Source organism: Sciurus carolinensis, chromosome 8, assembly GCF_902686445.1.
Source record: "Sciurus carolinensis chromosome 8, mSciCar1.2, whole genome shotgun sequence".
In the NCBI taxonomy this organism is placed as follows: Eukaryota; Metazoa; Chordata; class Mammalia; order Rodentia; family Sciuridae; genus Sciurus; species Sciurus carolinensis.
The window spans coordinates 80,724,540-80,739,863 of NC_062220.1; the positions used below are offsets into that span (position 1 = coordinate 80,724,540).

A 15,324-nucleotide genomic window follows, 5' to 3' on the forward strand; every position below is an offset into this window, starting at 1 on the left:
ATAAAATTGATAAACCCTTAGCCACACTAATAAAGAGAAAGAGGGAGAAAATTCAAATTACTAAAATTCGGAATGAACAAGGAAACATCACAACAGACACCAGTGAAATACAAAACATAATTAGAAGCTATTTCAAAAATCTATACTCCAACAAAACAGAAAACCTCGAAGACATCAACAAATTTCTAGAGACATATGAACTACCTAAACTGAACGAGGAGGACATACACAACTTAAATAAACCAATTTCAAGCAATGAAATAGAAGAGGTCATCAAAAGCCTACCAACAAAGAAAAGTCCAGAACCAGATGGGTTCTCAGCCGAGTTCTACAAAACCTTTAAAGAAGAGCTCATTCCAATACTCCTCAAACTATTCCATGAAATAGAAGAGGAGGGAACCCTACCAAACTCGTTCTATGAAGCCAATATCACCCTGATACCTAAACCAGACAGAGACACATCCAGGAAAGAAAATTTCAGACCAATATCCTTAATGAATATCGATGCAAAAATTCTCAACAAAATTTTAGCAAATCGCATACAAATATATATTAAAAAGATAGTGCACCACGATCAAGTGGGTTTTATCCCAGGGATGCAAGGTTGGTTCAACATTCGGAAATCAATAAATGTCATTCACCATATCAACAGACTTAAAGTTAAGAATCACATGATTATTTCAATAGATGCAGAAAAAGCATTTGATAAAATACAGCATCCCTTCATGCTCAAAACACTAGAAAAAATTGGGGTAGTGGGAACATTCCTAAACATTATAAAGGCAATCTACGCTAAGCCCATGGCTAATATCATTCTAAGTGGTGAAAAACTGAAAGCGTTCCCCCTAAAAACTGGAACAAGGCAGGGATGCCCTCTTTCACCGCTTCTATTCAACATCGTCCTTGAGACTCTAGCCAGAGCAATCAGACAAACCAAAGAAATTAAAGGGATACGAATAGGAAAAGAAGAACTCAAACTATCCCTGTTCGCTGATGACATGATTATATATTTAGAGGAACCTGGAAGTTCCACCAGAAAACTTTTAGAACTCATAAGTGAATTCAGTAAAGTAGCAGGTTACAAGATCAATGCTCATAAATCCAATGCATTTTTATACATAAGTGATGAATCTTCAGAAAGAGAAATTAGGAAAACTACCCCATTCACAATAGCATCGAAAAAAATAAAATATTGGGAATCAATCTCACAAAAGAGGTGAAAGACCTCTACAATGAGAACTACAGAACACTAAAGAAAGAAATTCAAGAAAACCTTAGAAGATGGAAAGATCTCCCATGTTCCTGGATAGGCAGAATTAATATCGTCAAAATGGCTATACTACCTAAAGTGCTATACAGATTTAATGCAATTCCAATTAAAATCCCAATGATGTACCTTGCAGAAATAGAGCAAGCAATTATGAAATTCATCTGGAAGAATAAAAAACCTAGAATAGCTAAAGCAATCCTCAGTAGCAAGAGCAAAGCAGGGGGTATTGCAATACCAGATCTTCAACTCTACTACAAAGCAATAGTAACAAAAACGGCATGGTATTGGTACCAAAATAGACAGGTAGATCAATGGTACAGAATAGAGGACATGGACACAAACCCAAATAAATACAATTTTCTCATACTAGACAAAGGTTCCAACAATATGCAATGGAGAAAAGATAGCCTCTTCAACAAATGGTACTGGGAAAACTGGAAAACCATATGCAATAGAATGAAATTAAACCCCTATCTCTCACCCTACACAAAACTCAACTCAAAATGGATCAAGGACCTCGGAATTAGACCAGAGACCCTGCATCTTATAGAAGAAAAAGTAGGTACAAATCTTCAACATGTCAGCTTAGGATCAGACTTCCTTAACAGGACTCCCATAGCACAAGAAATAAAAGCAAGAATCAACAACTGGGATAGATTCAAACTTAAAAGCTTTCTCTCAGCAAAGGAAACTATCAGAAATGTGAAGAGAGAGCCTACAGAGTGGGAGAATATCTTTGCCAACCATACCTCAGATAGAGCGCTAATTTCCAGAATCTATAAAGAACTCAAAAAACTCTACACGAAGAATACAAATAATCCAATCAACAAATGGGCTAAGGAAATGAACAGACACTTCACAGAAGAAGATGTACAAGTAATCAACAGATATATGAAAAAATGTTCAACATCCCTAGTAATAAGGGAAATGCAAATCAAAACTACCCTAAGATTTCATCTCACCCCAATTAGAATGGCGATTATCAAGAATACAAGCAACAATAGGTGTTGGCGAGGATGTGGTGAAAAAGGAACACTCATACATTGCTGGTGGGGTTGCAAATTAGTGCAGCCACTCTGGAAAGCAGTATGGAGATTCCTCAGAAAGCTTGGAATGGAAACACCATTTGACCCAGCTATCCCACTCCTTGGCCTATACCCAAAGGACTTAAAATCAGCATACTACAGAGATACAGCCACATCAATGTTCATTGCTGCTCAATTCACCATAGCCAGATTGTGGAACCAACCTAGATGCCCTTCAGTTGATGAATGGATAAAGAAACTGTGGCATATTTATACAATGGAATATTACTCCGCAATGAAGAATGATAAAATTATGGCATTTGTAGGCAAATGGTCGAAATTGGAGAATATCATGCTAAGTGAGATAAGCCAATCTCAAAAAACTAAAGGACGAATGATCTCGCTGATAAGCGGATGAGGACATATAATGGGGGTGGGAGGGGCTAGCATTAGGTTTAGGGTTAGGTTTAGAGTTAGGCTAAGGAGAGCGGCAAGAATGAAGGAAAGAAGGACTGTGTAGAGGGAAAAGAGGGGTGGGAGGGGTGGGGGGAGGGGAAAAATAAAATAAACATCATTACCCTATGTAAATGTAAAAAAATAAAAATAAAAAAATTAAAAAAAATAATTCATTACTATTTAAAAATAATAAATAAATAAAATAATGTGGTGCAACTGGAACTCTAAATTTTCCTAGTGTGAGTATACAATGGAAAAACTACTTTAGAAAAATATTCATCAGTTTCTTAAAAAGCATTTAACCATATATTAATGTATATATTTAATATACCTACTATATTATATGGCCACTCCATTTCTATACCTTTCTGAAAGAAATCAAAGCAAATGTTCACAGGAAGTTTTGTATATGAATGTTCAAGACAGACTTCTAATAGTATGAAAGTGAGACCCACCCATATTTATATTAACAGTTAAGTAGAGAAATAAATCATGGTATATCCATACAATGGAATAGAATACAGCACTAAAAAAATGAAATGCCTACGTATGAAATAGCATGAATAAATTTCAAAATAATTATATTGAGCTATAGAAACAACATGAAAAAGAGTACATGATGTATGATTTTGCTTTTTATACACTTCTAGAAAATACAAACTAATCTAACACCATATCAGTAGTTGCTAGCGGGGAGGGAAAAAGACTAGCAAGCTAGTAGTGTGGCAGAAAAGAATTACAAAAAGCAGGAGATAACCAGGAGTTATGATTATGTTCATTATCATGATGATGGAGTTGGTTTCATGAGGATGTAGTTATGTTGAAACTTAACAAATTATGCATGCATTTTATAAATGTGCAGTTTGTCATATGACAATTATAACTCAATAAAACATCAAATAAAAGTTTAAATTCTTAGTAGACTTTGCTTTTTAACTTAATAAAATATTTTGTATCTCTTTAGACAATGCCTATTTTATATTTTTATACCAAATTATCTTAAAACATGCTAAAATCTGTAATATATTTAGGTAGAATAGTATTTTTCATGATTTTACAGACATTGTTCATTTTGGGTTTGTCTTATTTTATTCTCCCTCTATCTTGATAGCACTATTTAAGTGATACTCATTTTTTAACCTGTGATTGAATATTATTCCAGAGGCAAAAGGACATTCATTGTCTTTCCATGATTTACGTAACCCAGATTTTTCTGTAGGAGCAAGATAACGGTTCCGTATTTGCCGGTTCTGTAATTTATTGGTATTATGTCCTGGAACCAGCTAAGCTTTAGTTTCATCACAAAATAAGGTGATTTTGTAAAACATTTAGCTCTATGTTTAGTAAGACTTGATAAAAAGTTGGTATGCAATTTTTAAAATTTCACGTATCCCCTTGGACATTCACCTTACTGAAAAGTGGGGACTTCTGTGATGATCTTCAGAAAACTTTGGAAGGAATATAACAGATAGGGTCATATTATTAAGCAAACTAATACAATTCTGGCTTCACCATTCTGAGAACAGATTGTAAAGAATTGTGAAAGTTCTATTGTCCAAACAACAGAGTTTGCAGTATAGTTGCCAGACTCAGATTAGATAAACTGTTTATAATAGTCTTTCCTAAGGAATTCTCTGATTATTAGGTTCATAAATATCACTTTATGACTGAATGTCATGAGGAGGTTTTAACTCATGAAATAGTAGTTCACCGCCTGCCTTTTTAGGGAAAATAATGACTCATCAAAAAGCTGCTCACAGGGTTTTTAAATAAATCCACTACACATCCTAGACAGCGTAAGGAGACATCATCATCATGATGTTACTTATCCTCTGACAACTGTGACCACTCACTCCTTGCATGGTTCCCAGGAAGGGATGGAAAATACCAGAGTGGTTACTGGCATTGTGCTTTCTCTGCATAAAACCCAGGATGTAGTGTCACATAATCTTTCCTTGTCGGTAACATCAGCATGAGCAATGTCTGGTAATGTTGATTGGGTGCTTACTGTGCAATGCTGAGCTAATTTTAATTCTGAAAACAATCCTATAAGATCAGAACAGATACCATCACCCTTGGAAAGATAAGAAGTAGAAACTTGGCAAGTTTAAGCAATATGCTTAGATACTACAGCTTTCTGCTTGCAAAGAGGAAGCAAGTTTTTTTTTTTTTTTTTTTTTTGCGGTACTGGGGATCAAACTCAGGGCCCTGTGCTTTCGAGGCAAGCACTCTACCAGCTGAGCTATCTCCCCAGCCCGGAAGCAAGTTTTTAACTGAGGTATTAGAAAACATATTTGTAAATAAATCATGAAACTGAAAGACTTTCGATCTTAAGTCCTAGTAAAACTTTTACGGGCTTCACTTTCTCTGTTTATTTCCAACCTACACTCGGTCTCATCCTAGAGTATAATATTGAATGTAGTTTAACAAGAGTAAAGAAAAATAGGCCTGTTTATCTCCCCCCCCGCCCCCCCGTTCTTAGCTACCACAACATTGAGTTAATTGATACTTTCTTAACAATAGCAACTGAGTGAAATACCAAAAATTGATATTGCATAAATAATCACTTTTGGATGAGATTCCTTTATGTTTTGTGATCATTCTTAGTAATACAGGCAGTGAAATTTTTCTAAGAGAAGTATTACTTCTAACCTGCTGTCTATTGTATTTCATATGTTATATTATAGATCTGTTTGTGATTGGCTAACTTCTCTAGGTTCAATTTTACTCTCAAACTGAGGTTTTAACCTAGGTATTTTATTTCTAGACAAGTCTTCCTGAAGTGTCTCTATTAAAAATATTTGAATTAAACAAATCTGAATGGACTTTTGTGATTCTGGGGACATTGGCTTCTGTTCTGAATGGAACTGTTCATCCAATATTTTCCATCATCTTTGCTAAAATCATAACTAAGTAAGTAAAACTCATTTGCTAATATTTTTAACAATTTAAATAAAGCTCAGTATGAAAGAACAAATTTGTTGGACCTTGATCAGTAAGGGGGAAAGCGAAGGAATTTATCTGGGTCACCCCTGAGACATGGGGTTTCCTGATAGGAAGGTACACTAATTTTGACTCCAGGATTGTGTCAGCGTTCTAAAGCAATACTGAATACTGAATACTCTATACTGAAGTAATAAAGTAGACAAATGCAGCTCGCTTGTCAAAACAATGGCCATTTTTTCTTTTCTTTTTTTTTTTTTTTTGTTTTACAATGGCAATTTTTTAATATCAGCCAGCTCCTGGAGAGAAAATAAGAGTTTAGGATTGTGCCAAAGATTCAGAAAAATTAGTTGGTTCAAGGATGTTCCTAGATCCATGTTAAATCCTCATTGTCTTTGGTTGAACAGTTACCGTTCACTAATATAAATGCCAATATATGTACAATTGCTAACTTTAAGAACCATTTAATAAAGAAGAATACTATTATGGCATTTGCAAACAAATGGATGGAATTGGAGAATATCATGCTAAGTGAAATAAGCCAAGCCCAAAAAACCAAAGGTCAAATGTTTTCCCTGATAAGTGGATAATGATATGTAATAAGGGGGGAGTGAGAGAAGAATGGGGGAACTTTAGATTATGTAGAAGGAAATGAGACGGAGGGGGTATGAAAAATGGTGGAATGAGACCTACATCGTTACCCTATGTACATGTATGATTACATGAATGGTATGACTCTACATCGTGTACAACCATAGAAATGAAATGATGTACCCCATTTGTGTACAATGAATCAAAATGCGGTCTGTAAAAAATTAAAAGATAAATTTTAAAAAAAAATTTAAAAAGATAGGAGGTAGAGGTGAGTACAGACTTCAAGGATGGGATAGATTCAAGATAAAAATAATAGAAGTATATTAATATAGTGTTTCTTAGTACAAGCAATTAAAATCCAATAGAAATTAAAAAAAAAAAAAAACATTTCTAGGGGCACACCTAAGGGCCTTATATTCAGGTACTAAATAGAGGAATGTTAAGAAACCTGAGTTATTAATATTATTGGAACTAATAATTTAAAAAAACATGATTTAATTGAAAATATACTGTGATAATAACAGTAGATAGAAGACTCATTTACCTGATGTCATGCTTCCATAGTAAACATGAGAAAATTGAAAGTAAATTGTTTTTATCATTTGTATTAAATGCAGACAATAGTAGAATATAGGCACTTTCTCTTCCCAGAATTGTGTAGTCTTTGTTATATGTTGTAATTCATTTAGAAAATCCTGACAATATATAGATTTTTTCCCCGTTTCTTTTATATTTTCTCTAAATCCCTGATTCAAATTCTAATTCTTTTCAGATGTTTGAAGGTGATAATAAAACAACATTAAAGCACAATGCAGAAATCTATTCCATGATATTTGTCATTCTGGGCATTATTTGCTTTGTCAGTTACTTCATGCAGGTAAACTTTTAATAAACAACCCTGGGCAGTTTTACTTTTTGATGTCATCCTCTCTGAGTTAAAAATATAATAGCTAAATGTTACAGAGAAATAGAAAAGAAAATTAAAAATAAATGAAGATTTTCTTTTTGTTTTCCAGGGACTGTTTTATGGCAGAGTAGGAGAAATTTTAACCATGAGATTAAGACACTTGGCATTCAAAGCCATGTTATATCAGGTCAGTGTATTTAATTGAATTTTTTATTTGAAATCTATTACAAAATATCTCAGTTCTTAATTCTTTCTCAAGTAGTTTCTTCACATTGTCTTTCCTTTGGTTCACTGAAATGTATGTTTTTTGTTATTGTTCTCAGAAGAAGAAAATCTGACATCAGAATTCATATAATATATTTTCCTAATAAAATCAGGTCCAAAATTGTAATGTTTGAAATTAAGACTTATAGAAAACAAGGACTAAGGGTCCAGACCCATTCCTTGCATTCAACTCTTTTAATGCATGATGTAATGTTCCAGGATCAGAATGAAAGACCAAGTTAAAACTGAAAAAGCAAGAGCCACAATAGATTGGGAACATGCTTGAAAGTAAGGAGTTTGATAATTTGTCCAGTTCTCATCCACTGGCCAGATTGAATATTTTTACTCCATGCTTCTTAAAACAGTCACTCTCCCTGCCCTCCTGGAAAGAGTCCTGAACTCAGATAGCATCAGTCGAACTGGCAGGTCTGCCTGGCTCATACAGATGATCAATTGTACCTGCAAAATAACTAAAACTAGGTGGATAAGTAGTAATCTGGAAAAGTGAGTCTTGGGGGCAAATGGCAGGAATGTCTCAGATTGGCACCTCTAAAATTCTTTCATGAGGATGAGGTGTATTGGGTTACCATGAAAGCCAGTAATCATCTGGAGCCCTTTGCCTCACTTTCTGTCACCAAAGCTCACAGAGCAGGAGCAAATAGCTTCCTGCCAGGGTAATTTCTTTTCAGAAATAGAGTTACTGTCACTCCAGCTGAGTTGTCAAAACCAGTTTCTTTTTTTTTTTTTTTTCTCCATCTTGTGACTTTTAGCAACAGTACCTGAGGCCAGCCACAGAACAAAATTCTGTAGTCTTTGTGCTGTTGGGGAACTGCAGGATGATGCAGCAAAGGGAGCTGGTGACTTCAGAGAGCAACACGATGCTCCAGAAGCAATCAGTATCCCTCATACCCTTGGCTCGAAAAGGTCCTGTCTCAGATTTTTTTGCTCCAAATTTGGAGAAACTCCTTGATCTAGAGAAACAAAATCTACTTGAGGGATTATGAATCCCTTCATTGACTACACACATCTCTCATGTTAAATGCATACTTTCTTTAATTAAAACTTTATGTCCTTACTTCATGTCCTCATCTTTTATGAAGTTAAGTGAGACTGTAATTAACTAATACTTTATTTTGCACTTGAGAATTTCTACTTTGTTTTTTTTTTTTACTTATTTATTTTTACGTAGTGTGGAGGATCGAACCCAGTGCCTCACACATGCTAGGCAAGTGCTCTGTCACTGAGCTATACCCCAGCCCCATTCTGCTTGTTTTTGTTTGTCTTCATGAATTTATGTTTTTCCCTGTTTGAGTATATTTACTTTATATTTCTAGGAATTTTTAAAAATGTTTCCTGAATGTCTAGCTATTCTGATGCAGAAGATTATAAATTTTAATCTTTTCCAAGTGTATCTTGAACTTCCCCTTTCTTCACAGAAGGCTTTTAGAGGAACAATCTCAAGGCTGTGAACCAGGTTAACCAGTGGAACTGTTGTTAATCTAATATTTTGGTGCTTAATACTGGACATGAATCTTTTGTCTAGTATTAGCTATGTGGACACCAGCACAGTAACATTATGGGATAATTTAAGCTTTGCCCATAAGAATATTCTAGTCTACAAGTCATAAATTCTGTCCTCCAAAAAAAGTGCAAAGATACACACAGAAACCCTATGTTGTTTAACACGTATTATTAAATTCAACTCAGTCCCTTTCAGTACATTATTTATTTTCTATCATCATCCCTCAGCATTCTTTTTGCTTCATTTATTTGCTCTGTAAATTGGAGGAAAAGTGCAGTTTAGTTAGCCTTTTCTTTGTAAGCATCTTCACAATTTTATTCTGTCCATAGTGAGAGAAGCTCCTGATATGAGGTTTTACCTAGCTTTTATCACTAGGTTTTGTCCTAAGATAAGACTAGAGGTACAGAAAGCATGCTAAGGCTTGTAGTACTTTTTATAACCATTTTGAAATCTCATACGAGGTAAAGGTATTTATAGAATCAGGTGTGGTTGTTTTGTAGGTATAAAGTCTGTATTTTATGTGATTACTTAAGATCCTTCCCAGTTGAAAGGAATATTTAATTATTGCTGACTTCCATGGTTGTAAATAATTTTTTGTTCATTGTGTTCCAAAGCTAAGTTTATATTTCTTGATGTTGACCTATAGAGCTCTGGGGTTTTGATATGATGTTTATCTCTGCCCATTTTCCTCTCACCTAAATTGTTCAGAAGTTCTGGTGGAGTCGGGGGGGTCTTTAAATCATAAAATGATAGCATTGATGGAGATCACTCAGGAGTCTCAAAAGTTCTTAAGCTGTTTCCTAAAGGATGTGAGGTAACACGTCCTGAAGTGAAAGAAACAGGCAATAGAACCTAACCATGATGCTTCAGTCAGATAGGAGGTGGAATAAGATGGTTACATAAGAACTCTGGCCTCTGACTGCTGAGGTTCAAATCCTGACTGCAGCACTGCAGCACTTGCCAGCTGAGTGACCTTGGGCAAGCCATTTCATCTCTCAGTACCTTAGTTTCCTAAGTTTATACAGTACAGATAATCACAGTACGTTCTCCTCATAGGGTTGTTATGATGATCAAATGAGAAAATATATTTCAAGCACTTGTTATAGAGTGATTTTTTTTATTATTTCTGGAAAAATTATTGCCAAGAGAAAAATGGATGAACTAGAATCAAAAAGCCTGATAGCCTTTCTTATAATTATTTTATCATCAGGATGAGGGAAAGCAAGCTAATTTTTACTCAACACCAGCTGAGTTCTGAAAAGTGCTAGGTGTTTTGATATATACTGCCTATACTGGAAAACAGTTCCTAGACTGCACAACTGCTGACCTATGGAAAAGCAATTTTGTACATCTTCCTGTTGGAACACAGGATGGCTAAGACAAGTCACATTTGCTGCCTATGCACTGTGTGTTATAGCAAGTTATGATAGTATCAGAAATGTAATATTCAATATTAAATTCTTTTTTTATCTTTTTAGTTTACATTGCATCTCAAAATTCTTTATGAATCCCATGCCATGTTGAAATCTATAAACAATTAGACAATATATAGATCTCTTAATCTGGGGACAGGTCTATACTAAATGCAGGCTTCTAGTTAAGTAACATAGCAGTACTACAGTTATTGTTGCTGTTGTGTGTTCACAGTATGTCAGGCTCTAGACTGGACTGTGCTTTCAAAGAGGCTACTGTGCAGTGTGGATTGTGATCTCTGTCGAACACCCTTTGAGCATCTAGGATCCTAAATCACTGGGACACCTTCCCAATGCAATGGCTCAGAGTGGTCCTACCATGCTGGGGTTGTACTTGCCCTAGTTCCTGCCGTATTCCTCCACAGGAGTTTTCTTCTAACACAATTTCACTTATAGCCCTCAATCTGTTGTTTTTATTTTTTTAATTATCAGTGGTATGCACTCTGGGCCTCAGAACCCTGGCTGGGTTGCAGTATGTCAATGGTTCAATGTGGGGATAGGGGGGTTTGTTTTTTCTCTCTTTACTCACTAAAAATAAACTACTTATTCAGAGACAATCTCCACATGGTTTTAATCCACATAAGATACAAGTGGATTGACTGTGTGGGAGGAAACATTCAATTGCTAATAAAAGGAAATCAGAATTCCTCAGATTGAGAAGTACCAAGAAGTGCTGTCTCTTGAAAATGACATTGTTTCTTATATTGTGCTTTTATTGCTTGCATTTTTTGACCTGTCTGCTTTAGAGTGCATGCTTCTTAACTGCAGGAGTTTTATAGCCTTCTGCCTCTTGACCATCTCACAGTGCCTAGCACTTATAAGACCTAGGGGGTAATATATCAGGTAAAATCTTGTCCATGTGGATCCTAAAGAAAAGGAGATAGACTTCCTGTCAATAGCCAGTTTAGGTAAAAAGATCTGAAAATATTTCTAAATTGTGTTGTGCATTCATTTACTAGTTAAATAGAATCTGCCCTCCACAGGGTATTTTGTGGAGTTAAATTACTTGATATCTCCAAATGAGATTTTTCTTTTTTTTTTTTTTTTTTTTTGGATCGAACTCAGGGCCTTGTGCTTGCAAGGCAAGCACTCTACCTGCTGAGCTATCTCCCCAGCCCTCCAAATGAGATTTTTAACATCAATTATTATACAATATTATAACATGGTAATGTCCAAACAGTGGGCTTAAGTTCTTCTGTTTATATTTAAATACAGATCTTTATAAAATAAGAAGTAAACATCAGTTGATCCACAGTACTTACAAAAATTAAGTACCAGTGTGTGAGGAGGTAGGTAAATGCCTTCTAAGTTACAACAGCAAAAATCACAAATCAGAAAAGGATGTTTTTGATAAACGTATGTAAATTTCCTGTTTCTCTAGGATATTGCCTGGTTTGATGATAAGGAAAACAGCACAGGAGCCTTGACAACAACATTAGCCATAGATATAGCACAAATTCAAGGGGTATGTATATTGTTCTTATTTTTAAATAGTGTATTATGTGGTGTGCACATGTAGACCTGCACATGTCTGTGCCTGCAAGTGAGCTTGGCTGAGATGACCCACATCATAAGATCATAAGGACAACTGGTCAGTCTCCTGACTAGCAGGGAATTCTTTTTTTTTTTTTTAATTTATTTTTATTGTAAACAAATGGGGTACATGTTGTTTCTCTGTTTGTACATGGAGTAAAGGCATACCATTTGTGTAATCATACATTTACGTAGGGTAATGTTGTTTGATTCATTCTGTTATTTTTCCCCTTCCCCCCACCCCTCCCACCCCTCTTTTCCCTCTATACAGTCCCTCCTTTTCCATTCTTGCCTCCCTCCCACCACCTCTATGTGTCATCATCCGCTTATCAGCGAGATCATTCTTCCTTTGGTTTTTTGAGATTGACTTATCTCACTTAGCATGATATTCTTAATGAGATGTGAGGAAGCCTATCGGTATGTTTGACTAAAAATGGAGACACTTTAGCACGTAAAATAGGATAACTGGAGGACTAAAGAAAATACCAAGAATTAATTTGAGAAAAGAGCTCAGAATCAAATAGTAAGACTAGAAAAGATAACAAAATGAAAGAAAACACTCTCACTTAAGCAATGTCAACAAAAGGAAAAAGTTTAGTTTCCCTTATCCCAGACAATAATGTCTTATTTAAAGCAATGTCTAACAATTTAGATTCACGTGTGTCTCTGGAAATGATTCTGTGCTAGTTGTTATACAGACCAATTCTGTGTAAGCATCATGTTTATGCATCATAATCAAAATCAATAACACAATGGCCAGCATAATATATGTAAACTTGTGCTTAAGAAAGTGGTGGGGGGAGGCTAGTATTCAAGGTATAAAATCTTAGTAATTTTCTTCCAGTTATTTTAATAAAATTAACTTTTATGTAGCAAGTAAGAGTCCAACTCTGAGAAAAAGAGCACAAAACAAGATCTCTAAACTTTTGAAATAAAGTATTCACTCTGTTAAAATAAGAACACTAGCAGTTATGGGCTTTCCTTTTTCCTTATGCATGTGGAAGAAAAGGAAAAGTATCAATGGTCCACCTCTCAACAAGAAAGTTTTTAAACTATTAGAAATACTAAGATGTCAATTACAGCATTATCAATAGAGCAACAGATTATCTACTAAGACAACCCATCAGAATTGCATGCTTCTTTGAGATATTTTCACAGAACAAGGCAACTATTACAATTTTGGTAACTTTTGCAAGACCTCTGTTGAATAGACATCACCAAGGACAGATTTATATATTAGAGGATAGAACAAGTTGGTTACAGTTGCAAATGTCCTCACCCATCTCTTTTGGGTTGACAAAGCAAATTTTATGGTGAGAGAGATGGAGAGAAGAGACAGCAGCTTCATCTCTTCCTGAGATTCTTTTAGTTAACTTTGAAGGCAAGGCTCTAGAGTTTCATCAGAGAATATTTAAATTTTTTAAAAGACTAATAAGCTGGGTATAAATGGAAAAAAAAAAAAAAAGATGGGTAAAATTTTGCTTAGTAGTAAAATAATAAGGGCAACCTGCTGGCAAGTCCCATCTCACCCTGTGAGAGTTCTGTTGAGTTCTATTCTTGAATAAATACTTCTCCTTTCAAAAATAAGCAAAATAATGAATATAGAATTTATTTCCACAGCACAATAGAATTATCTGAATGACTACTTCTGCATTTAGAATTCCAGGGTTTATAACTCTAGACTGAAATATCAATCCCTATAATTCCATTTGAATCCCCATTTCATCTAATTGCTATTTTTTCTTTACTGTACACTTTTTCTTTTACTACCTTTTAAATCTTTTGGGAATCTTTTGATTGAACAGGCTTTCATACCAGCAGTTACAGATTATATGTAAAACACTCCTTTTAACAAATATTTGCATCAACCAAAAGACCAAATTAATACTGAAAGGCCAACATTACTGCCCTGACAGTTATTAATTATTTCTAATATAGTATTGTCTCTGATTGAAGAACATTAATAAGAATATTACTTTGCCTGACTGTTTTATTTAGCTTTTTTTGTACTAGAGATCAAACATGGGGTAATCTACCACAACGCTTTTTTATTGTTTATTGTGAGACAGGGTCTCACTTACTCCCTGAGACTGACCTCAAACTTGTGATTCTCTTGTCTCAGCCTACCAAGTCACTGATGTTACAGGTTTGTACCACCATTCCTGGCTGCTTGATTTTTTTTAATAAGTATCTGATTAATACCATTTGATAATTTGAAAATTTCTTGTTGCAGTTAGTAAATGCTGATTTCATAACAACTTCTGGACAAATAAAAAGCATTTTCATTGAGTCCGAAGTAATTGTTAGAGAATAAATGGTTGGAATTCTGATGGAAGAATTTGAACTTGCTGAATTTATACATAAAATGACCAAAGAAGGTTTCTAAGGGTGAGACTGTATCTACTAACATGTAATTCACATAAATCTTTACTTTGCCATATAAAGGTAAATTCATATACGATTTGAATGTTTTTTTAAAAATCAAACAAAAAAGTATTTACCAATTCTATTTGTCCACTAGTTCATTTTTCTCAGATGCCCTAGACTAGAAATGAGTCAGGAAATAACTGGGGGGTTATATTTTTTTATCATATCAACTTAACTAAATTATACTTCATCTTAGTTTCTTTCTTTTTCTTCTTCTTCTTGTTTTTTTGTTTTTGTTTTTGTTTTTGTTTTTTGTTTTTTGTTTTTTTATACCAGGGATTGAACCCAGGGACACTTAACCACAGAGCCACATCCAAGCCCTTTTTATGTTTTATTTAGAGACAGGGTCTAGCTAAGTTGCTTAGTGCCCTACTAAGTTGCTGAGGTTGGCTTTAAATTTGCCATCCACTGCCTCAGCCTCCCAAGCCACTGGGATTACAGGCATGCACCACCACACCCTGCATCTTAGTTTCTGTATCATGTCATTTTAGTTACAGTTTGTATTATCAAATGTATTAGGGTGAATATTCATAAACTAGCTCTAAAACAATGATATATCTCAGTCTGAAACTATTAATGACCAAAATATATGTCTTGGGCATTTTTAGGAGCTCTGATATTTTGGGAGTCATGATCAAAACATGTTCATGAACACAGTCGTGGAACAGTTGAATGAATATAACTAATTTAATTGGTATTGTTTTAGCCTACGGTAGTGGCTTATTGCCAGTACATCTGTCAACACACTGTTCTCTGAATAATAGGTAATTTTAATAAAGGTATAAAACCATTTTAGATTCTTTCGGAGACCAGATTCCACAAAATTACAGGGTGTTATTATTTCTGTATATTTTAGTAACCCTCCCATCAACCAAAAGTCTTACCTCATTTTTGTCCACAAAAAAGTGTGT

The 15,324-nt window shown here is 34.7% G+C and overlaps 1 protein-coding gene across 1 annotated transcript in view; it reads left to right on the plus strand.

The window, feature by feature from the left end:
- Abcb5 (ATP binding cassette subfamily B member 5) overlaps positions 1-15,324 on the plus strand; it is a 146,089-nt gene that overhangs the window by 93,042 nt on the left and 37,723 nt on the right. Inside the window, 4 exon segments of the mRNA XM_047561242.1 lie at positions 5,519-5,668; positions 7,061-7,165; positions 7,305-7,382; positions 11,835-11,918. Coding sequence (XP_047417198.1) covers positions 5,519-5,668; positions 7,061-7,165; positions 7,305-7,382; positions 11,835-11,918 — 417 coding nt within the window.